The sequence below is a fragment of the Rhamphochromis sp. 'chilingali' genome (assembly GCF_963969265.1).
Source record: "Rhamphochromis sp. 'chilingali' genome assembly, chromosome: 2".
Lineage (NCBI taxonomy): Eukaryota > Metazoa > Chordata > Actinopteri > Cichliformes > Cichlidae > Rhamphochromis > Rhamphochromis sp. 'chilingali'.
This window is the reverse complement of record NC_137930.1, coordinates 14,324,114-14,349,993: the sequence shown is the minus strand read 5'-3', so window position 1 is coordinate 14,349,993 and position 25,880 is coordinate 14,324,114. Positions and strand designations below refer to the sequence as shown.

The 25,880-nt window shown below is 39.9% G+C and overlaps 1 protein-coding gene across 1 annotated transcript; it reads left to right on the top strand.

The window, feature by feature from the left end:
• Window positions 1-4,408: 4,408 nt before the first annotated feature.
• On the top strand, window positions 4,409-24,779 carry dmgdh (dimethylglycine dehydrogenase). The gene is made up of 16 exons (XM_080875294.1): window positions 4,409-4,590; window positions 4,896-5,064; window positions 6,859-6,957; window positions 7,037-7,201; window positions 9,490-9,694; window positions 16,280-16,528; window positions 16,616-16,814; window positions 17,111-17,280; window positions 17,386-17,539; window positions 19,694-19,859; window positions 19,990-20,120; window positions 21,021-21,238; window positions 22,341-22,498; window positions 23,819-23,878; window positions 23,962-24,096; window positions 24,194-24,779. Exons 1-16 carry the CDS (start codon window positions 4,472-4,474, stop codon window positions 24,404-24,406), a joined length of 2,610 nt encoding a protein of 869 aa, XP_080731420.1. The 5' UTR covers window positions 4,409-4,471; the 3' UTR covers window positions 24,407-24,779.
• The last annotated feature ends 1,101 nt before the right edge of the window (window positions 24,780-25,880 follow it).

Sequence of the window (25,880 nt, the reverse complement as noted above, 5' to 3'; positions counted from 1 at the left end):
CCATGAGCAAGTGCTTGGAGATGGTGGGAGAGAAAAACTCAATTTTAACAAGAAGAGACATACAGAAGAAATGCTCAGGGCATCACAGTGGAAGTAAAGTAGCAGTCTTGAGCATGTGGCAGCATGATTAAGAGATAGTTCAGGGTCACATGACCCAGCCCTAATGAGAAACGATAAAACAATAAAGTTTCATTCCAGTAAAATAAACTTGTGGACAAATGATGGAAAAATAGATCCACATATATCTGGGAATTTTTGAAATTGGAAAATATTGTTCTGTAAAGACAGAGTTAACTGATATTAGGCCGTAAATGACCAAAGAGATGATACCATATGTGGGGGGTGTAAGCTGGGTGGGGCTACTGCTCAGCTGCAGGAGGAGAGGTGGAGCAGTTGATTAAGGGACCAGAGAGGTTCAAGAACAATAGAGCAAATGTCTGTAAAAGCAAGAAATTACTGTTCCATCAATATAAAGAAAAACAGTAAATTGAGGATATGGATCAGTTACCAAAGTTTCGGTACAGGTCTGCTATTTCATGGTGATTTCTAGCCCTGGTTGCTATGGGTCTGATGTTGCCTGAGGAGTTTTATCTGTGTATGTTTGCATGTAGTAGAGTGGAGCCATCATTCCAGATCCAAAAAAACAAAACAAAAAAAACAATGGGAGGCAGCAACTCAAAGGCTTTGTCACATTGACAACACTAAAATCTATATGAATCTCTTCAGTCATTCAGCAGAATGACGTGTAATTGCTGTGCAGTGTGTGTTGTTTGGCAATTAGTTGCTAAATTTAAGAGCACCCTCACTGAAAAGTTGACAAAACCTCAAATCACAGGAAGAAAAAGAAAATGTCAGGCGCTACCACTGCCTTGGGCTTTCCATTATTGCCTTTACAAAAGAATCTGACCATAAAATAAACCCACCAGACATGGAGTTGGAGACTGAGACGGTATTCTCCTGGAGACAATTCTCTGGGTTTCTCAAGCCTTTAATTAACTGCCCTGTGCTCTTCAAATACCTGGTCTTCTATCTTGTCTCACTTTCCCATGCTACATTTATGCCACTGATCCCACATGCCTAGCTTATCTGATTGGCTTGTCGAGAGGAGTTGCCTGAGACTGAGACTCAACAGTGTGGGAGGCACAACCAGAGGCCTGCTTCTCTCTTACCTTAACTCAGGAGATGCAGAAAGTATTTGGCTAACCTTTCTATGAAAAACATGTGACTAAACTCCATCTCACTCTCTGCCAGGGCAAAATTAGTGGCTGAAATGACAAAGTCTTCAAAGCCAACTATATGATTGACTGCTGCTTGTTTCCTTGCCTTACCCATACTCCCCTCAGTGAATCAGAATCTTGGTCAATCACATCTTCATCTTTCATGGGATTCCATCATATTCTGTCTCTATAAAATGCATCTTTCATCTCATAAGTCTGGAAGACGTTGCATTTAGCCCTATGAGCCTCATACTGTACGTTCTCTGTTCTGGTTACCATCCTCATTCCTAAAGCTAACCAGGAGATGAGGACTGCCCTCTGACAATCCTTCCACCTGGAGTTCTCAGCTGCCCTGCCAATCTAATGTCTCCTTAAGTATTTCTCCTTTTTTGTCCTTTCTTGGCTATCAATCTCCCTCTACAGGGGTAAGAATTAGCTGTTGCATCAGCTAAACCTGCAGACATACACGAGCACAGGAAATGAGCCTGCACTGCCCCCCTCATCTCCTCAAGATCCAGAATCAAGCTAACTGCTGTTATATGCCTGTCCCCAGTTACAGACCAAAAGGTGCACATTCAAAAAGGACCAAAAGAGACAATCAGTGCTCTCTTAGTTGTCCTTGTATTTTTTTTTAATGTTCTTTAGGTCCTGTGATATGAAATCTGAGTTGTCCCTTGGAATTCACCCCAACAATTCCCACATCCGTGTAGTTTGTGTGTCCTTGTGAAGCAGAGCCACAGGAGGTGGACAGGAGGTGGCGGAGGCCATCAGCTTCTGCTGGGCTGCAACTTCTGCAGCCACAGCCATAAGTCTCTACCTCAGCAGACTGCCAGATTGTGTTTTACCACACTAATATCTTTTTTATTTATTCCTACTCATCAGCTCTTCTCTCTGAGCTCTGCTGCCCAGCCTTTCCTGCCTGATTATACTCTCTCCCCTGCCTGCAAAGTTTAAAAGAAAGAGATGAAATTATTACTTTTTTATATGTAAACAAAAGGCAACACATTTATTTAGTCACAAGCAAAACCAAAACTGCACAAATATTTTAGGTTAGTCTAGATCTCCATGGCACTCCTCTGGCAAACCAGCCCAGACTAACACAAGAGTCAACTAGGCCAAACAACCAGTGGAATGTTAATTCTGAGGGCGGCAGAGCAGACTTGTCATTATGAACTGAAGACAAAGCACACACAGGGAGAAATATATTTATATAATTTTCACTGTGTACAGATTACCATATAACATTTATTAAACACAAAAATTGCATGGATATGAAATCTGACTACATATTTACTCAATATATACAACTCAGGCACAGTCGGGGCCACAAGCCAGGTACTCCTAATGCCGATCCCTAGATCGGATAAATGGAGAGGGTTGCATCAGGAAGTGCATCCATCGTAACTAAAACATGTGGATCGCCATTAATGAGATTTCCATACTGGAAAATGTGTTAGAGGGCACCAAGAGAGAAGGACAGACAGGAGTATGATGGTGAGAGCAAAGATTTTAAATCTAGGGACTTTGACTGGTAAAGCGACAGAGCTGGCTGATATGGAGAATTTTGGTAAAGATGTATCACAGATATATCGTGTGTGCAGGAGACCAGATGAAAGAGAAGCAAGGCTGTGAAGCAAGGCTGTGAGCACTGGAGGTGGATTCAACCTGTTATGTTGATGGGAAGGCAAGTGGAGTAGGGGTAGTCTTGAAGGAAGATATGTGAAGATTGTTGTAAAGGTGAAGAGAGCCTGGAAGTCAAAGGTGTGAGGTTGAACACTGTCTGCCTTGGTGTATGCCCCAAAGTTGGATGTTAGTTAGAAGTGAAAGAATTATGAAGTAAGTTGAATTAAGTGGTAGAGAGTGTCGCCATTAAGGAAGAGATTGGCAAAGCAGACTTAAATGGATATGTAGGTGAAGGGAACAGAAGTGATGAGGAGGTAGTGTTAAGGAGAAGATAAGAAATGTAGATGGTGGTGGGTTTTGCAAAAAGAATGTGCAGCACATTATAGTCCAAACAGAAGCTGGCAGCCTATACACTGCTACAGTTTTATCTTCAGCACCATGTGTGGTGATGCCCAAAACCTGTCGTCCATGTTTGAGTTAATAATTAGTCCAGCAACAGCGGTGCTGTTCCTTTGTTGTTGTTATTTTGCAAGTGTTTGTGTAAAGTTATATATTTTTCCACTGCATGCGTTTGCGTAGACTCTGGCTTTTCTTTTTTGTGAGCTTAGCTATTACATGCACAACATGAATCAGTACTGTAGTGAATATCCTTTCTTCATTTCTGTGTTCATATAAAGCAGTTATCAGCACCCAGTTCAAACCTGCTGCAGCTGTCCCGCTTGGGTTACAGGCTCAAGGGCTACTCAGAGATAAATGCTTCTGAATGGATTGTTCAAACTGGATCTGACAGACATTTGTGAGTCGATTCTATTGACACAAAAAACCTGGTGATACAAACAACTGGTGCAAGGCTTTCTGTGAAAAACAGTGTTACTGTACTGCACTATGAATCAACAAGTTATGCACATTTTGGTATGTTTTATATCTCCCTAGAATCAGCAGCATTATAAGCATAATTTCTGCATGTTATGTTTTTGTGGCTTAAAGCGCTGCTGTCATTATGGCAGACCACAGGACTCTGTCACATTAATCACCTTTTCTGCAGAGCTTATGTAACCTCTGCAAACCTAAAGTGATTCCTGTTGTCTTCCTGTTCATAAAATAAACACATGGCACTGCTACATTTTTTTTAGATGTTGCTGAAAAAAACTGATCAAATGCTCACAATTTTTTTTTAAGTGCCATTAGTTTTTGTGCTAAAACGACATCCCTGTATAGATATAAAAACAGTCCTGCAACGGTTTTAACACCTACAAAAAAAACTCAGTGTGTGTTCAGAAACCAGTTACTGCAAAAACAAATACAGACTCTTACAGAATGTTAATGAGGGTTTTCTCTGACAGCACATTAGTTTAACCCTCAACAAAGTTTTTCTTCTTTCTTTCTTTCTTTCTTTTTTTTAAACCAGCCTAACTGACCTACATTTGAAGTCTCAGCACACAAAGCGTTAACTGCGTTAAACCTTCGTCCTGACTTGGTTCGCGAACTGTGGGCGTGCCAAAGCGGCTGTCAGTGCAAAAGTGGGATATTTGTAACTGCACTCGACAGTACAGGGACTCCGAGAGAGGGGGGCTGGTCATGCTTCGTGGTGCATTGGTAGTTTTTTTAAACATCAGTACTGTTTCTCAGTCATGGCTTGGATACTAAACCTCATCAGAGTTCAGTTGCGCAGAGATTTAGCCTCGTGTCGAGGCGTCGCTGGGCAGCCTCTGAGAACCATCAGCTGCACCTCAAGAAAACAAGAGGAGAGGTGAGACAGTTTAGTTTGATTCATTTTTAAGGATTCGTCTCATGCAGCCAGTTTTGGTCAGGGTAACGATCACAAATGAGGCTTTAAAAATGCCATGAAAGTGATCGATTTGTGCAGCAAAACTTAACGTGATATGCAAGCTTCACACAAAACTGTTGGACTTAACACACTTTAGTCTTATCTGACCTTAAAGTCTCAACTTGCTGACCTCAGTACATCATTATCAAGCTACTTTTGTAACTTGTGCATGTTGCATGGCGCTGTAGCTATTTTACCTGCAGTTAAATTTCTTCCTGTCCTGGCAGTGATGCATCTTCAGTTCTGGGAAAGCGGTGGAAGGACACTGCAGAGACTGTCATCATTGGTGGAGGGTGTGTGGGCGTCAGCTTGGCCTATCACCTGGCCAAAGCTGGGATGAAGGATGTGGTTCTGCTTGAGAAGACTGAGCTGACAGCTGGATCTACCTGGCATGCTGTAAGTTTACAAAAGTGCTGAGACCAAAGACCCTACAGGGGTCCGCAGGGTCCTGAATGTGAAGCCAGAGAAAGGCCAGGGTCACACATTTCAATTTCATGTTGGTTGGCGACCATTATTACCTTCATTAACGTTGAAAGGACCACAGCCCAAAGTCAATAAACCACTGCTCCCATTAAACTTGAATTTTACATCAGTTATTGAAAGAAATCTTTACATTTGGCTTCTTTCCTTCAGTTGAATTGTAATCTGACAGTTGGAGTTTTGCATAACAGAGAAGAATAAGCAAATGCTCAAAATTAAGAGACTGGAAAGAGGGTATATATGGCATTTGTGCTTGGAAAATGAGAAACAATTATTATTATTTTTTTCAAATTGCCTTTATTTTTATATTCTCTGAATGAGCTTTCTTAGCTTAATACTTAAGAAAAATATAATAAAATGACTCAATTTTGGGTCTTGGGTCAGTGATGTGGTGTAATGATAAGCATAACATGTCTCCAGAATAATTTGAAGGTACTGAGCCTTTAACCTCCTAAGACCTGAACTCTTTCACAGCATGCATTTTTAATTTCTCTTTGATATTTGGGCTGATTGAGGCCCGATGAATGTAAAAACAAAGAATTACCAGATTTTTTTTTACCTTATTTTTGTTTTTAAGAAAAATCAGAGCCACATATGAGGATATTTGTTTAAAATTTTGATAGAACAGTAGCAGTATAGTGTCCTCGTAAGAGGATATCAGGCCCATGTAGAGCAAAATTTAGTATTTTGGTCTAAATAACCCAAAATGTGATGTCCACATATGTGGACGCAGGGTCCTAGGAGGTTAATACTGCTAGAAAACTGAAGTCTGGCTCTTCCTTGACAGTGAAAGTGTTTAGATCGAGTACTGGCAAGTGGCTGTCATCCAGTTGTTACTCCCTTTCCAGTGAGAGCAACTGTTAAGTTTTCAAGGTACTTGTGGTCCTGATCCTCTTGCTCCTTACACTCCATGTTATTCATTTACAAAAACGCAACACTCCTATACTATTAATAGACATTTCACATGTCAGAGGGGAAACTTGCTCGTCACTTACTTGCCTCATTGGATGGGCAGGGACCCAGTGGACACTGGGTGAGGAATTAGGGTAGCTGCAGACTTATAATTGCCAACCAATATATGTAATTCGAATCAGAATCTGAATACTTTATTGATCCCTAGGGGAAATTATGTTGGTTACAGTGCTCCAGTACAAACGATAACAAAAATGGACAATACAAGAAGTAAGAAATAGCACAATATATAAAAAGGGTGTAGCTATAGCACTATACTGTGTATTAGGTGGATGAGTTGTACAGGGAGATGGCCACAGGCAGGAATGATTTCCTGTGTCGTTCAGTGGTTCAGTCTCTCACTGAACGTGCGCCTGTGGCTAGCCAGCACGTCATGGAGTGGGTGGGAGAAATTATCCAACACTGACTTTATCCTGGATAACATTCGCTTTTCCATCACCACCCCAAGAGAGTCCAGCTCCATCCCCACAACATTGCTGGCAGAAGTTGTGATTTCTTTTTTTAATGTTTAATGAAGAGCGATATTAGCGGTTCAGATTATGTATATTGCTATAATGCTCCTTAGAGCTCCCACAGCTTTAAGGAATATTTTAGTGTTTTGGCTCATTGATTTTTTTTTTTTTTTGCTGCCCCCAAGTGGCCAAAAAGCAGTTCTTGCAGCTTTAAGTTGGAATATGTGAAAGCAGTATCTTGCTGGGTGTATTTTCCAATTATCTTAATGGTGTGTTTGTATTTTAGGCTGGCTTGACAACATACTACCATCCAGGGATCAACCTCAAGAAAATCCATCATGACAGCATAAAATTATATGAGACCCTGGAGGCTGAAACTGGACAGGTGAGGTACTTTCCTTAGCTTTTACAAGCATAACTGTATTTGTATATTTGTATATCTTTTATATTGACTTTCTCTGCAGGCAGTGGGCTTGCACCAGCCTGGCAGCATTCGTATTGCTTCAACGCCGATTCGAGTGGATGAAATGAAGTACCAGATGACCCGCACACACTGGCATGTGACAGAACAGTACCTCATCGGACCAGAAAAAATCCAAGAACTCTTCCCTCTGCTTAATATGGATAAGGTCTGTATGCCTTTGTGGATTAGTCACATTAATGACTTCTGATAGCAAGAAGTCATAAATTCGATTGTTCTCAAACTTGTTCCTGCTCAATCTTTTTATTGTCTTGAAACAGAAACTGTGAAGAAGCACAGTGTTTATCTGAACCTTGACAGATGTGGTTTTTTGGTATTCAATTACCCAAAACTTTTAAAGCCAAATACTTGACTTCTTGACAAGAGTTAGAGAAGATAAATATCACTCTGCTAACTGTTCACTAATTATTACCTCTGCTATGGAGGATATGTTTTTTGCACACGTGCTTGCCATGCTTACTGTCTATAAGCGCAACAGCTCGAAAAGTTTTAGATTAATTTTGATAAAACTTTATAGGGGTGGAGAGTAAGTGCCTTAAAATTTTTCTTACATCCACCAAGGTCATTAAGGTCAGCGTAATAACCTATTGGTCAAGAAATAACCGTTTAACTTAGATGAGTCTTACAAGTGTGCTGTGTATTGTCAACATATAGAAAGTACTGTATAAAGATTTTAAGTATCACGTCACATTTGACCTCTGACCTTTTATAAAAGTCAGTAGATTAATCTGAAAGTCAGAGAGATGCTGTGCAGAGCTATTTAAAACCCTTTTTCCTTACTGCAGTTGTTTGTATTGACAGCATATAGAGAATGATATATGGGCATTCTAAATATCACATTACTTTTGGACTTCTGACTTCTTCTTCAACATCAAATATGGTCAAACTTTCATAAAATTATAAATAATAATGATATTATACAATAAGCTCTATATTGTATAAGTAATAATATTCATTCCCTGTTGATTACAAATCAATACCTATTATCCATTACCTTCTCCTGTTTGTGTAATTAAAGTAAACATTGGTCATGGTTTTTAGTGTGCTACAAACCTCTGAAAGCACGTTAAAAAAGATTAAAGAAAACAAAATAAATATAAATAAAATATAATGCTATTCCCTTAAAAGGAAACACTGCCCAGACAGTGAACTGCCTTGGCGGACATTTGCGTTCTTGGAGTGCTTCCTTTTCCATTATGAAACTACAGCAAGGAGATGTTTAACTTAGACTCCGACCAATACTGGATTTTTGCAGGCAATTCCAATACCAGCTTTTAGACAGTAAAAGGTTCTCATAACCCTCTATCAGCTGTTATATTGAAAATACAAGATAAAGTGATGAGCTCATTGTTTAACAGATTTCAAGCAATGTATTTCAAGAACTGGTTAGATACTTGCCATAAACATTCCCCCACTTAAGACCATGCATGCATCTGCTTAGTTGTAATGCTGCTCTGGTACATACTTTAAAAAGTGCTGAGAGTATTGTAACACTGGAGTGCTAGACTCTCAAATGGCACAAACTATGTGACATTTCTAAATGACTCTCTGCATCTTTTATTTGTAGCATGGTTTTGTAAACAAACTAGTTCCATCTAGTTCAGACATTTCAGATAATCATGTCAGTATAAATGTATCCCTGATCTATATCTGTATATCTATATCTATATTTAATGATTAAATTAGGTTTGTAGACTCTACAATAGAGAGAAAACCCCTACAGTAAGATGAACCCCATGTGAGCAAACACCTGGTGACAGTGGGAAGGAAAAACTCCCTTTTAACAGGAAGCAACCTCTGGCTTGGGGAAGGCCAGCCATCTGTCATGACCGGTTGGGAGTGATCCAAATCAAGAAATATGTAAAAATTATTACTTTATCTGAGCTTTAAACACGAGTAGAAATCTTGCTGAAAAATGGATGAGCTATTAAAGTTTAAAATAAATTTAGAAATGTTTTTATTATTATTTTATTGCTGAAACATGTCATTGTATGTTCCTGGTTTTGTGCTCTTGGCTCTGTCCAAAGTTCACAGTTTAGCATTAGATCCAAAGCTAAACATCTCGACGAGTGTTGTAAAGTTGGGCTTTAAAGTTGACCTGATCCAGCGCTCCTGAAATTTACCAAACACAGTTATGATAAGGGAATAATTAGTTGATCTAATATTAGGTTTTTGGTATGACATCAGCTTAGAAAGGTAAAACCTACAAACCTCTTAAGTTAAATGACCCAAAGAATGAGACATCTGTTGATATGTTGTTGACCTGCGTCTGCTTAAGTGCTTAGAGTCGATAGTTGAGTCGATAGAGTTGATATATTTCATTGTTAGCAATATATCTTCATGGAGCTGCTTGATCAGCTAATTATTAAGTTTATTATTATTATTATTGAATCACCATTTTGAATTTGTTGTGTGAAGGTTTCTGTTTAATCTTAGGTGTTGGCAGGTCTTTACACCCCAGGAGATGGCCACATCGACCCTTACTCTCTGACTATGGCTCTGGCTGCTGGAGCTCGTATGTATGGTGCCCAGATTTATAATAATGCCCCCGTGACGAGCCTCAAGCCAACGTCTGATGGCAAGTGGGACGTGCAGACCTCTCATGGAACAATTCGGGCAAACCGCATTGTCAACACAGCAGGTGAATATTCATAATCTCTATACGCATTTATTCAAAGGATAATAGGAGCGGTGATCCTGATATTTTAGATGGTAAACACTATATCCATGCAGAAAATGTAAGGAAAAGTACAAGGGAATAAGTGCAGTCTGCAACTCACATGTGAATATGTTCAAGTCCAGATTTTTCTTCTTTGTCTCAAGTTTCTTCGTGTGTATGTTGGTAAAAGAAGAATAGTTTTTGTTTTATTTGTTTCTTTTTTTGTGGGAAAAGGATAGATATCGGATTTCAGACCACAGCAAAACACCTTATCTATCTATAGATACTCTGGTAGGAGACCTTTGCCCACCCAGACCACTGGCTGAAAAGTTTAGAAAACAGAGTTTTTGGTCTGAACCGGGTCATACCAGTTCTTGGGGGATTTTGTTGGCCGCTGCTCTTTGCTGCTGTTGCCTGTTTTTCTGGCAGAAGTTCAAGAATGTGCTTCACTCTCTTTCTCCTGTCTGTGCTCCCCTGTGGAGTCATGCATTTCATTAGTCACCCTTTTTTTAATGTAATGCACAAACTTAGAAACAAATGGCAAATGAAATAGCGACTGTAGTCAAACAACCACCGCCAAAAAATAAATACAAGAATTTGAAAGATGTGCACAGTTTAAAAATAACAAACTAGAAACAAAACTATGTCTGTTCATGTGTTTTGGAGCACACACAAAGGTGTAAAGAAGCTGAAAATAGCAAATGTTTAGCAGCAGAGCATATTTACTACTTCATTCACATTTTCTTCCTTTCATATTTTCTTTACTCTGGTTGAATCCAGTTATGTTGAGGCCTTGCTGGCATTTCGCCATCACTGTAACAGCCAATCGACTTAGGGCAACAGGTCAGATTTCATCCAATCTTGAAGCAGCAGCACATGTAATCCTCCTCCTCCTGACATGCAGTTCTAAGCCTTTCACTACTGCTGTGCAGCTGCTCCTTCTTGCATGCAGGGACCTTGGGTTTGTGGTTTAGCTTTAACAAAAGGCAAAGTTTTACAAAATAAGTTTAAATTTATTCGATTAATATAATTTTTTGTGGTTCTTGAGTTTCTTCTGCTTCATGGGCAGTCTCACATAGCGTGGCAAAAAACTCCTTTACATTCTCAAACTCTATGCTTCTACAGCAAACATCTCTTTGTTGAAAACATCTCACAGTTGAAAGTGTGATCTGCAGTACAGCCTGTAAGTCCTCTTCCTATCAAAGCATCCTCCTTACCAAAGAGGGCTCAGTTGAAGCCAAAGCTCATGGTTGCCATGTGAACCTAATATACGAGGCGATCGTTTGATTATCTTCAGTGTTTTCTCAATGTTTCTGTCTGTAGTACTAGAGTCTGTTCATCATGTAAAATATGTGTGTACAGGCTGGTTTGGTTCTATTTACTTGGAATTTCATTTGTTGTTTCAGTGATTTTTGCATGTATTCATCTTCTTCACCATTGCATAACTTTCGATCTGTTATTAATAAAAACTGTTTCTAATACTTCACTAGTTATCATTTTTAGCTCTTACTTAATCGTTAGTCTTAAAAACTATTCATTAGCATTAGATCAGTAACTTGTAGCTCACCCTTTCATTTCCTTATCCATCCTTATTATAGCAGATCACATGATGAAATAGTGTAAATGTATGGCCAAACTAGCAAAGTTAAAACCTTGCTTTAGTTCATTGAGGTCTATGAGCGTTTGTTTTTGCACCACTCACTTAAGGCCCCGCCCACAGCCTTTCAGTCAGGAGTCTTGACTTTGATTGGGCCATTGCAGCAACTTGATTATTTTCTTTTTCGGTCATTCAGTTGCAGATTTTCTTATGTGCTTGGGATCACTGTCTTGTTGTATGACATAAATTTCAGCCAAGCACTAGCTGTTGAACAGATTGCCTCATGTTTGACTGTAGAAACTGCAATATGCAGAGGAATTCATGGTCGACTCAGGGACTGCAAGGTGCCCATGTCCTTTGGCTGCAAAACAAGCCCAGATTATTATCACCCCTCCACCTCCACAGTTGTTATGAGGTGTTTATGCTGTGACTACACTTTGTCTGTCCAAAGGACATTGTTGCAGAGGTCTTGTGGTTTGTTCATATGAGAAGAGAAGAGGCTTTCTTCTGGCAACCCTTCCAAACAAGTGATACCTGCTCAGTGGGGGTTTTTTTTGTTTTTTTTTTGTACTGTACTGTCATTAATTTTAAAATTTAGCATACTAACCAAGCCCTGTACAGTCTGAAATGTAGCTTTTGCTGGGGGGGTTCTTTTGCAGTCTATGCGAACATTGTAAATGGGCTGGTTCTTATATCTACTCTGAGCACTCAGAGCACTTCTGTTTAGCTCGCCTTAATCAATCATTCACACAAGCACTTTTTCTGTGCTTTTCTTATGTAAGTACTTTCTATCTAAAATTCATACACACTCATACTGCGATGGATACGTCGGAGAGCACCTTAGTATCTTAACCAAGTATATTTTGCATGCGGACTGGAACAGAGGGGCATCAAACCACCAAACTTCTAATTAGTAAGGGACCTGCTCTGCTTCCCGAGCCACAGCCACCCCAAAATGTACAATCTGACTTTGCAGCAATTGTGGCTTTGTGTTGACACAGCCCTGAATCTTCCAGACCAGCAAAATGCCAAAACTATATACAGGTGTTCACACTTTCTAATGATCCATAAATGAAGTGCATTTTTAGCAGCACCTGCTGCTACCTGCCCTCTGAATTCCTGTGGAAGCAGTAAGTGTGATTTGGCAGTTTTGCATTATGTTATCCTTTACATTTAGCTAATTATATAAACTACAGTCCATCACTTCTGGATATCTCTTCTGACCATTCAGTGCCTCACATTGTAACATATAAACTGGGTTAACCATTTTTTGTTTTGAATCGTTTAAGTATTACTTCTTGCTAACTTGAATCGCTCTCCCTCCAGTAGCTGATAATAAACTGAGTCTCTTCAAAGTTGTTTTACTCATACCACAGTTGACTAGCAGCACCCACTGAACTAGACATATTCTGAGCATGTGGCAAACAGCTGTTTAGCCTCTGATTTTACAGTAAATTGGTCTGACTATTATAATTCTCAGAGAAACAAACTTTACTCCATTAACCAATGTTTACTAGGTAACTCAGTAACTCTTAAAGTGTTGTGTATATGAAGCTCCAACCTGTAACCAACTGTAAATAGAATCTGCAATGTTATTATGCTGCAGACTTACATACGAGTACATAGATTGAATACAAATTCTTGTGAAGAGTTGCTGACAAGAGTATGTTGCAACACTTGGCTAAAGATAGCAGGGATCAACAGGTTTTTCTCTGGCTTTACACTCTGGGCCCCAGCAAAGGCATTAGTACACATCTGTGTTGCTTTCACGTGTCCCATCATATTTGTTTTGTGGCTATTAATTTATAAAACGGGTTATGCTGTACTTCAGGTGTATGCAAATTTATTTTTTTAAGAGAAAGAGTTGGGGAAACTCTAAGTGAACACATTCAAGTAAGCAACTTAACCAAAATGTTGTGATGTTGTAAATTAAGCTTAGTATTCCTTCTACACACTGAAGTGCCCTCTATGTGAAAAAACTGCTCTGGTGAATAATGTAGAGCTTTGAACCCTGAGGGTAACTTCTGATTCATGTCTGGTGTCATCTCATAACATGTGATTTTTATAGTTGTGACTTGTATTTTCTTTTTTGCTTCTAATGCTGTAATGCTTATACATTAGATTAGCGATAGGGCTCTTAAACTAGTTCCTCGTGGTTTATATTGAATCTATTTAATCTGTGCTGTCCTATTTATTCTTGCCTTCATTTTCGGGTCTTATGTGTGTCTGTCTTGCATATATCTATGTGTACACCTGTGTGTTTGCCCCTGTGATGTGACATTTTTATGAAATCTAATCCCTTAACCCTCCTTGCAAGTGATGAAATACTCCAGCAGTCAGTGTTATTAGAAATCCAGCTTGCACCAGTACTAGCACACCTTGCCAGTATTGGATTGGAGCACCTGCTGGTGGCATATTTTCAAAAACTGACCTCAGAGGTCAGTACTCACATTATAGCATCACATACAGTGGGGCAAAAAAGTATTTAGTCAGCCACCGATTGTGCAAGTTCCCCCACTTAAAATGATGACAGAGGTCAGTAATTTGCACCAGAGGTACACTTCAACTGTGAGAGACAGAATGTGAAAAAAAAATCCATGAATCCACATGGTAGGATTTGTAAAGAATTTATTCGTAAACTAGGGTGGAAAATAAGTATTTGGTCACCTCAAACAAGGAAAATCTCTGGCTCTCACAGACCTGTAACGTCTCCTGTAAGAAGCTTTTCTGTCCCCCACTCGTTACCTGTATGAATGGCACCTGTTTGAACTCATCATCTGTATAAAAGACACCTGTCCACAGCCTCAAACAGTCAGACTCCAAACTCCGCCATGGCCAAGACCAAAGAGCTTTGGAAGGACACCAGGAAAAGTATTGTAGACCTGCACCAGACTGGGAAGAGTGAATCTACAATAGGCAAGCAGCTTGGTGTGAAAAAATCAACTGTGGGAGCAATCATCAGAAAATGGAAGACATACAAGACCACTGATAATCTCCCTCGATCTGGGGCTCCACGCAAGATCTCATCCCGTGGGGTCAAAATGATCATGAGAACGGTGAGCAAAGATCCCAGAACCACACGGGGGGACCTGGTGAATGACCTGCAGAGAGCTGGGACCAAAGTAACAAAGGTCACCATCAGTAACACACTACAACGGCAGGGAATCAAATCCCGCAGTGCCAGACGTGTTCCGCTGCTGAAGCCAGTGCATGTCCAGGCCCGTCTGAAGTTTGCCAGAGAGCACATGGATGATACAGCAGAGGATTGGGAGAATGTCATGTGGTCAGATGAAACCAAAGTAGAACTTTTTGGTATAAACTCAACTCGTCGTGTTTGGAGGAAGAAGAATACTGAGTTGCATCCCAAGAACACCATACCTACTGTGAAGCATGGGGGTGGAAACATCATGCTATGGGGCTGTTTTTCTGCCAAGGGGACAGGACGACTGATCCGTGTTAAGGACAGAATGAATGGGGCCATGTATGGTGAGATTTTGAGCCAAAACCTCCTTCCATCAGTGAGAACTTTGAAGATGAAACGAGGCTGGGTCTTCCAACATGACAATGATCCAAAACACACCGCCCGGGCAACAAAGGAGTGGCTCCGTAAGAAGCATTTGAAAGTCCTGGAGTGGCCTAGCCAGTCTCCAGACCTCAACCCCATAGAAAATCTGTGGCGGGAGTTGAAAGTAGTTGGTGTAGATTTGTCAGCTGCACATCCTTTATATGAATTTCCCATTCTACCACATCCCAATGTTCTACTAGATTGAGATGTGGTGACTGTGGAGTACAATGAAATCATTGTCATGTTCAAGAAACCAGTTAGAGATGGACTTTCAACCTTGTGACCTGGTGTGTTATCCTGCTGAAAGCAGCCATCAGAAGATGGGTACAAATGTGATCATGACGGGATAGACGTGATCAGCGGCAATACTCAGGTAGACTGCCATTAAAACAATGCTTATTTGGTGTCAAAGTGCCAAATGTGTGCCAAGGAAATATTCCAGGAACCATTACACCACCGCTAGCATCAACCATTGTTTGATATAAAGCAGGATACATCCTTGTTTTCATGTTGTTTATGCAAAATTTGGATCTTACCCTCCAAATGTTGCAGCACTTCTATTGTCCAGTTTTGATTGTAGTTTCCTGGTCTTGGCTGACAGGAGTGGCAGCCAGACTCCCCCTGCTGCTGTAGCTCATGTGCTTCAAGTTTAGACACAATGAGCATTCAGGGATGCTCTTCTGCATATCTTGGTTGTAACAAATCGTTATTTGACTTGCTGTTACCTTCTTATCAGCTTGAAGCACTCTGGCCATTTTTCTTTCATCCTTCGCATGAACATTTTCACCCAAAGAACTGTTGCTCACTAGATATTCTTTTTCTGGATTATTGTCTGTAAACCCTAAAGATGGTTGTGTTGGAAAATCCCAGATAAGATACTCAGACCAGCCCATCTGGCAGTAACAACCATGCCCCATTCAAAGTCACTTAAATCACATTTCTTCCACAATCTGATCATGCCATGATAATGATAATAAATTGCTGTTTCAATTTAAAAACACAGAGACAACAGACCTTTTAAACATTCTGTAATCTGTTTGGTAGTTTTATAAAGAATCGAACAATAAAAGAAAAACATCCTTTAAAAAATGTTTCTTTAAATAGGAAGCCCAGTTTCATGCTGTGAGTAAGATGATTGTTACCACTCTGCTTCTGTAAATTTTTATGAGAAGCTACATTTTGGAAATGGCTGTTGTTTGCTAGCATCATGATTCCCCTTTATGCAAAGATAAGCTAGAAATCTTGAGCCTTCACCTTTAACTGACTGACATTTATGTTTTCATGAGACGACAATTCTGAACAAATATTTGTCAAAGATGCATTTAGAGATTGAGAGCGAGCCAACTCTATCTGTTGGCTGACTTCACCTCTTCAGCTGAACTGACTGCATCTAATTTGTTTTCAGGTTTCTGGGCCCGGGAGGTTGGCAAGATGATTGGGTTTGAACACCCTACTATTCCAGTGCATCACCAGTACATTGTGACAGCAACGATACCGGAGGTGAAGGCTCTGAAGGAGGAGCTGGCGGTCATCAGGGACCTGGAGGGGTCTTATTACCTGCGTCAGGAAAGAGATGGCCTGCTGTTTGGCCCCTATGAGAAGATGGAAAAGATGGTTTTACAGGACTCCTGGGTGAGAGATGGAGTACCACCAGGTCTGTCTGCCACATCAGATTTTCCAATCTAAATATTTCTACAAAGTTTTCATCTTCCTGTGCATGACTGTTTCTATCTGCCTGCAGGTTTTGGAAAGGAGCTGTTTGAGTCTGACTTGGACAGGATAATGGAGCATGTGGAAAAGGCCATGGAGATGGTCCCTGTACTAAAGAAAGCTGACATCATTAACATTGTTTCTGGACCAATCACATACACTCCTGACCTCCTGCCTATGGTTGGACCACACTGTGGAGTTCGCAACTACTGGACAGCGATTGGCTTTGGGTGTGTGTTTAGTCAGGTGTTGCTGAACCGTATCTATCTAAAATACTGCTAAGAGGTGAAAGACAGAAAAAATAGCTGATGTAGTATGAGTCATTGATTTGGCTAGCATTACAACATGCAGTTGGAGTTGCATCCCAACTATATGTAACTTACAAATGTGATGTGCATATTTTTAGATGCAGTGTGACTTAAACCTCTAGAAGACTTTGATTTTCTTTGAAAAGCTTTATTTTTTTTCTTAAAATCCATCAAAGCCAATCGATAGTACCTAAAGCTCTGATTTAATATTTGTTTAGGTATGGTATTATTCATGCTGGTGGCATAGGCAAGTTCCTGAGTGAATGGATCACGAACGGAGAACCTCCATACGACCTGATCGAATGTGACCCCAACCGCTATGGCAAGTGGACTGATGTACCCTTCATATGTGCCAAAGCTCGAGAATCCTATGGCTTCAACAATGTGGGTAAGAAGAACATGGGACAGCTGCACAGCATTTGTGGAACAGAGCCTTCTATTATATTGTTACTAAAAGCCTGCTGTGTCCTCCTCATGCTGTTGGTCACTGCAGTTGGTTACCCCAAGGAGGAGCGTTTTGCTGGCCGACCAACCTGCCGAACTAGCGGTGTTTATGAGCTGCTGAAAGACAAAGGATCTATGGGCTTTCATGCTGGCTGGGAGCAACCTCACTGGTTCTACAAACCTGGAGATGACATTGGATACAAGTAAGGTTTCTCTGTAAATTTCTAACAGTGTCTTTTTGATATGGAAAATCTGAATGCTAATTTTTTTCCACTTGAATCCACTGTGCATTACAACACCACATCCACCACCCTTCAAGCTCTTTCAGGTAGTACAGGTACAAGTTCGCCCGAGATCATCTAACAGGCTTTCTGACGATATTAGCACAAGAGGACCATTTAAATTCCCCACTGAAACTAAACAGCTGCTACTGTTCAAGAACACATGCAGCAGATGCACAAGTCTCTTTTACAAACCCACATGTCGATGAGCCTTTGGGTTGTCCAAACCTCAAACATATCCAGTTGGCCTTCTTGGCAGTTGCATATTTGGCTCTTTCTGAGACATAGTTATTTTAGTTTGTATGGAAGCTAAAAGCTGCGGTTATAATCTTGCAAAACCTTTATTGTGTCTTGCAATGCAACTTTCCGCTAGCCAGTTTTGCACAATAAAATGTATATTTTTAGCCAGACCGAATATCTCAAATAGTTGGACACACATTTTTTATTTTTTTTTTAGGCACTCTGGGTAATCTCATGATATCTCATGTAGAGCCTGACCGATCAGCCAGTTGATCCGAGCAGTCAGATCAGCTATAACATGGGAGTCTTTTAAAACATTATCTCTTTATCTGAATTGAGTGTAAATGAGTACTGGATAACTACACATGAGAAATGTTATGGAAAAAATATCAGCCTGTATATTGGAATACTCCGTTAAAAGACAGAATATTGGTAGTGGTATGAGTTTGTTTTGCTCAGGCTTTGTTCTCTAGTGTCAGCATGAGGTTATCATCAGCTGTGGGGGGTGGGGTTCTGCTTTGGACAACTTCTCTGATTTCATCCATGCTTCCATCCATCCATTTTCTTTAACACTTATCCAGTGGAGTGTAGTAGGGAGGTCAAAGATGTCACATGTCAAGAACATCTCACCTTTCCCTACTTGCTGAGCTTTCCTGCTGATATATTCATTTCTAATGCTGTCGATCATGGTCCCTCCCAATGAAAATCTGAGCACCTTCAACTCCACCTGTGTCCACCTGTGTGCCCCTGTCCTCCGCTCTTATATTTCACCCTCCTCTTCTTGAAACATATTCACCGCAGCTATTTCCATCCTTTTTGCAAAATCCACCACCATCCATATTCAACCACTACCCTTCCACATTTCTTTCCTGACGCCATACCTACCCAGGACCTCATGCTCTCTGTTCCTGGCACCTACATGTCCAGTGAATCTTTTGTCAGTCTCTCCTCCGTGGGAACACTCTACCACTAAATCCAACTTACTCCAGAATTCCTCTATCTCTTCCAACTATCCAACCTTTGGGGCATAAACACATTCAACAATTACCCCTTTGATTTCTAGTTTCAAACGCATGATCCTGTCTTGCACTCTCTTCACCTTTACAACCCTATTCACATAATCTTCCTTCAAAATTACCTCCAATGCTTCTGGCCTTGCTTCCCTTCCCCATAGTCCTCAGTCTTCACTTTCTCCATCATATCAGTCAGCTCTCTCTTTACCAGTCATAGTCCCTCCATTTAAAGTACTTATTCTCTCTGCCACACTCCTTCTCTTTCGCTGCCTCCAAACATGCCTTCCCTGTTTCCTTCTCTTTTATCTTCAGTCAACAGTAGCGCAGTTTTCACCAGCACCCTGTTGGCCAACAGCACTGCATGTGATTGTTGTTAAACTGGGCCTCAATCCATCTACTATGGTTTGGTCTGCCAATGATTTACCATTGGATGCCCTTCTTGATGCATTTATCCAGTCTTGGGGCCAGCAATGTGTTGGCTTGTATCAATTCTAACTAGAACTGCTTAAAAAGATTGTTGAATTTGCTCCAACATAAGCTTTGAACATTTTTCATGCAATAGCAATGGATAGTGTTGCTTTTTTTGATGTTACAGAATGCAGTGCCTGCACAGATGTTTGTATGTCTGCAAAACTTTAAAACTTTTATCAGTGTTTTTTTTTCTCTAGTCTTGTTTATATTTCATTCCCATTGGAACAATATTCACTCAGTGCACTGCCCTTTTACAGTGAAACGTATAACACTTTCAAATAGAAAAAGTAATAAAATAAGCAAATCACTAGTAAGTAAAATACATAGTTAACTGATTTTGTGTTGTGCTCAGACCCAGCTTCCAACGCACCAACTGGTTTGGACCAGTTGGAAGAGAGTGCAAGCTGGTGATGGAGAAGGTTGGAGTAATAGACCTGACACCTTTTGGCAAGTTCATAGTAAAGGGGAAGGACTCACACAAGCTTTTGGATCGCCTCTTTGCCAACACCATGCCCAAGGTAGAAGACCTAATGTAAACTGTTCAGCTCATAAAGTGATGATTGTGTTGGTCACATATCCAGTGCACTGTACTGCTGCACAAACGGTCCTGACCACACAGTTTTCTCAAACTCCATAACCTGTTTTCAGGTGGGCATGACCAACATCAGCCACATGCTGACACCCTCTGGGAAAGTATACGCTGAGGTTACCATCACCCAGCTGGCACCAGGAAGGTTTCTGCTCGTCACAGGTTCCGGTTCGGAGCTGCACGACCTCAGGTGAAATGGATCAAACCCTTTAAACTTTAAACTCTCTGTCAAATTCAGCCGTAGATAATTTAGCAGCAATAATTGTCCTGAATAGTTTCTTTAAATAAAAAATAGAAATTTAATTAAAAAGAATATTTTAAAACATTATCTCTTCATGCAGTTTCAGTGAACCTGGGCTCAATAGATTTTCCAGACTGGGTTCCTTATTACAGTCTTACTCAGAGAAATAAGGAGTTTTGTTGCATAGCACAGAAAAACACAGAGCTCTGTCTTAAGGCTGATACTTCAGATTTTCTCCAAGTTTGTGTTTTCCTTTCAGTTTGCTTTGGGTCAAAATACACCAATACCCATGAATCTCAGTTACTGAAGTGAGTTGCCAAGATGTGATTTAATATTGAAAATGAGTAAACTAATTAGCTCATCAAAAAAAATAACTCTGAAACTCTTTAAATGAAGTACTGCATCATACTAAGAGTAGCAGAACTGAATCAGTGCCGCATGTCTAAAACTCCACGCACATATTGATTTAGACTACATTTCAATATTTCAGTACCTGCACAGTGCTCATACTGTTAGCAGTTAAGCAAACACTGTTTTGCTCTCTGTCCTGCGCCCAGTTCAAGCTGTGCTGGCTTGCTGTCAGTTTTGTACTGCAGAAACTTAAAACCTATCTGCAGCTGTTAACACAACGCCCCTCGAGCTCCTCCAATCACGAGGCAGAATCGTAAACCATTTATTTTCATTCCTTCACTGTAATCAACTCTCTACCACAGTTTCAAAAAAGGAAGTTTTTTTTATGCCATGTAGCGACATCTAGTGGTAATTCACATATTTGCAAAGCCCATAAAATTTGTCTAGTCTATAAATGTATTAACGGCTCTTTGCCTTGTGGATTTGCACTTGCCACAGGTGGATAGAAACTGAAGTTGCACAAGGTGGATATGACGTTGACATTACAAATGTGACAGAAGACATAGGTGTGCTGGGCATTGCCGGACCAAACTCTCGCAAAGTTCTCCAGAAACTGACAAATGAGGATATGAGTGAAGCTGGATTTAAGTTTCTCCACTGCAAGTCCATCCAGCTTGCCGGCAAGCCTGTCCGTGCCATCAGGATCTCCTACACCGGTAGTGCAAGGCAGTTCATTTATTGCGTCTTGCAATGCAACTCTCCCTAGCTAGCTTTGCACAATAATATATATTTTTAGCCATGCCTAACAGCAGTGTTGGCCAGTGCTTCCTCCATACTGGTCCAGACCGAATATTTCAAATAGTGAAAAGAGTGAAATTTTCTACAGGCACTCTAGGTGAACCCCTGACATCTCATCTTTTGTGTCTAAACACAAAAGAAAAGAAATTCAAAAACATCAGTTTAGTGAATATAAAAAAATACGGAGGCTCATTTATCCCAAGAAACGAAAACTCCACGTGGATTTCGAGATACTTAGAATTATGAGATACCGAGTGAACATTTTTCACTTACTTTGACAAAAATGCAAGATTCTAATAAAGTAATGACATACTAAGTCAAATAATAAGTCATTATTATCTAGGGGAAAAAGAACAATGTCAAGTATTAAATATAAAATCAATATTATGAATTACTCAGACAAACTTATACCAAAACAAAAATTCTGACTTAATAATTCAAACTTTAGCCTAATTTATAAAATAAAATGCAAACTATGACTTATTACGAACAAAGTTTAGACATCAATTAAATATTATGACTTGCTAATGCAAAATTCTGAAATATTCATTAAGAGATTTTAGATGCAAACTCAATACGGGGACTTGTTATTTTTATAATTATTATCATTATTATTATTATTCGTAGTAGTAGTAGTAAAATTATGATAAGTCAAAATGATGGTTATTGGGTTAAAAGTAGAATTATGAGTTACTGAGATGTTTTATTTAAGAAAAATGTGAGCTGTTAAATAAAATTTTGAATTTACTCATTCAAACTAAAATCTTTCTTCAACTATTTCAACTACTTTAATTTTCATTTCATTAATTTTCCTTTTATTTTTATAAAACATGTACACTCCATGGTCTCAGTTCACGGTTTATGGATATTTTCTTTTATTTTTATGAATCTTTTACAGTGTGCATAGTCTCATAGTTTAGAGTTTATGACTGCCCCCATTCTTTTGTCTTTTCCTTTCAGTTGCATAGTTTTCAGTGCTGAGTATCGACATGCTCTTAAGTGTAAGTGTTTTGTGTCTAGGTGAGCTTGGCTGGGAGCTGTACACTGACCAGAAGGACTTGGCAGCTGTGTACCTGGCCATGATGGAAGCAGGAAAAGACGAGGGCATTGACAATTTCGGCACCTATGCCATGGCCTCGCTCCGACTGGAGAAGGGCTTTAGAGGGTGGGGAGCTGAGGTACATACATATATACATGAAGAAGAAAAAAAAAACTCCTTGTTTAAATGTGAAGCAGCATATTACGCAGTAACAGGGAGACAGAGGAAATGAAAACGTCACCTCTTGATAGCTGCGTCTTCCACAAAATCAGCTTCAGCAGGAAACTTTGAGTGTCATATTGTAACTTTTTATAACAATTTTGAATAAGTTTCTTGAAAGTATTCAACTGGTATAAAATATGCCTCGCAAAAAAGCAAGTCCTTGCAGCCATTCGGCCTCCTGTAATTCTCCTGTGAATCAAAGAGGCTTCGGTGTGGTAAGGCAGGCCACGCATGATGCTTTCTTCAGTATGAAGGCTGTCAAACTGTCGGGAATTCAAATCTTTGGCTGGGATGAAAATTACAGTTCACAAAACCTCACTCATGAATTCATCCACTTTTAAGGACAACACGGCGACACAAACAAACTACTTGTGACAAAATTCAAGAGAAAAATACAGGCTGCAAATGGAGGGATGCATTTTTTGGACTTTTCATAATGTTTTGGACGACAGCTGTCCTTTTTTGAAGTCAGGAGGGTGCTGCATCACCAGCCAGGCTGATTCAAAAAACACAAATCTTGTGGTTTTTCTCCATGATCTGTCTCATAGTGGTCCTTTAATATTATATTCCATCAGCGATGAAAACACCAAACGCACAGCTTCCCTTTTAGCCCAGTGAAAAACTATGATCTATGGTCCATTTTTTTCTCGCCAAACCCCAAACTGTGTCAATTTCTTCCTTTTATGATAAAGATATTTTCAAAAGAGGCCTCAAATAAACAGCAGCGTATGCTTCACAGTCTAACTTGTAGTGTTTATATTAGAATATCAGCCTTTGGCCTTGATACTGTCATTAGGAGAGTGTGACACCCAGTGGACCAATCGTGAATAGCATTGCATTGGAAGGGTTAGGGTTTTCACACTTTGCAAAGCCATCATGAGGGCTGGATTTCACTGTTCACTGGGGCCTTGGGTCATAAGATTGAAACCCCTGGATTAGAGGAACATCTGCAAAACAATGGAGATGAAAGAAAGACGTCTTTGTGTGACTTTGGAAAAGAATCTGAATCTTACAGAGTTGAATTTTTGAGAGAGAAGATGTTTTTTCTCTTATCTTTTTCACCTAGTCTGTATATGGTATACACTCCAAACACCTTTTATTAGACCCGCCTTAATAAAGTGAAGTTGCATTTCACTGTTTTTAATTTACAACAAATGACACAATTATATTGGTGAAAATATTACTTTATAAAGTACAGCTTATGATTTATTTATTTTTTAATCATTGATCTTTACAGATGAACTGTGACACTAACCCTCTGGAGGCAGGACTAGATTATTTTATTAAACTAAACAAGGTAACGTTGTTTCCTGCATGCATTCATATTCCAGTTTCAGTCATGCATTTCCTCTTTAACTGTTTGTGTCTGTGGTCCTGCAGCCTGCTGACTTCATCGGCAAAGCAGCTCTCCAGGAGATCAAAGCCAAGGGCCTGAACAGGAAGCTGTCCTACATTGCTGTGAACACAGATGATATCGACCCCGAAGGCAACGAGACTGTCTGGTACAATGGCAAGGTTAGCGACAACAGAAGATCAAAACTCAATTTCCAATTTAGCTTAGAGATTTGGTGATCATTCACACGACGCTGATGTCCCTTGACCTTCTCTTCAGGTGGTTGGCAACACAACCTCTGGAGCCTACAGCTACAGCAGCCAGCAGAGCCTGGCATTCGCTTATCTACCTCTGGACTTAAGCACTTTGGGCCAGAAGGTGGAGGTGGAACTGCTTGGGAAGAAGTACCCCGCCAACGTCATCCAAGAGCCCTTAATCCACACTGAGCCCACGCGGACCCGGCTGCAGAAGAAAGCTCAGAGCAAAGCATAAACACAGGCCGTCCTCTCATCAGTTTCCCACCAGTGAATGAAGAACAATCTTACTGTGAACAAGAGTCAGGGTGGTTCACATCCTGAGTTGCTTGTGTTCACGTCTGTGGCCAGTTCAGGTCAACTTTATTCCGTTTTCTTACAAGGAACAAGTCTGAAACAGGCGTGCGAAAGCTCAGCACAGTCTTATAAACTGGGGTGTTCCTGCACCACAGTGTCTTGCATTGTTGACGGAGTAATTTCATTTTTGTAATTTCATGAATGGTTGTCAAATGTTTACGCATCAACTGTTGTCTCTCTTATGAAGAAAAACTCATTTTCAGATTGAATGGTGCCCAAATAAGTCTTGACTTTTGTGCTTAAAAAAAGATCAGTGTTTGCAAAGCTGTACAAAGATTTAACCAAATGTGTTTTCTGTAAGTATAATTAAATGGATGTACATTGATAATTAAAGCACTCACTGTGTTCCCACTCCTTCCCTCTAACATTTAGTAGTTTACACAGTCAGCCGCGTATACTAACATTGCTTTACTGCATACTTTTAAGTATATAAAAATAAAAGTGCATCATAGTGAAGCATGTAAAATAAAATCATGATAAGTAATAATAGATTTTTAAATAGTAGCTCCATAGCAAAGTGGTTTACGCATCTGAACAACAAGTGAAAGACCCCGGGTTTGATCTGAGGAAAAGACACTGATACCTTCTGGGTTGGGTCGGGAGAGGCATCCAGTGTAAAAACTGCCAACTCGAACATGTTGTGGTGACCCCTTGTGACAGATGAGCACCAAAAAAGTAGCTTCTAATAGATAATTATAGTCCTATACCTGATATAAACTAATGCCAAATAATGGTTGATTTACTGCTAGTTAATAAACACAATGCAAATGCAGTACAAATTTTAAACTCAGCAGGAATTGAAAAAACAAAACAAAAAATGGGAATGTAGTTCTACAATCAAATAATCAACATTTAATATATTTCTACAGTGAAGTGGAACAGAGAAAATATATGAAATATATTTAGAAACCACTTAAAACACACAATTATTTTCAAGTCACAATTATCAGACAGGAACAACTAATATATACAAATAAATGACCATCCGTTCTCTTCTGCTTTTCCTTTTTCAGGGGGTCGCCAGTCTGTCGCAGGGCTAACACGTAGGAACAGACAACCATTCTCACTCACATTCACACCTGTGGGAAATTTAGAGTTACTAATTAACCTGACCCACTAACTGTGTTTCTAGTTTCGCTCCCCTGTCTCCTTAGGTCTCATTCCTCCCAGCTGTGTTCCCCTTCTGTCTCTAATTCCTTGATGACTTCCTCAGTGTATTTAAGCCCAGTGTTTCTTTGTGTCAGTGTTGTGTCATACCCTCAGATTGTACCTGTGTGTTTCTGTTCTCAGTATTCATTGTTCAGGACACAAACACAAGACTCACACGGTAAATGTAACTGAAAGTGGCAGCTTTA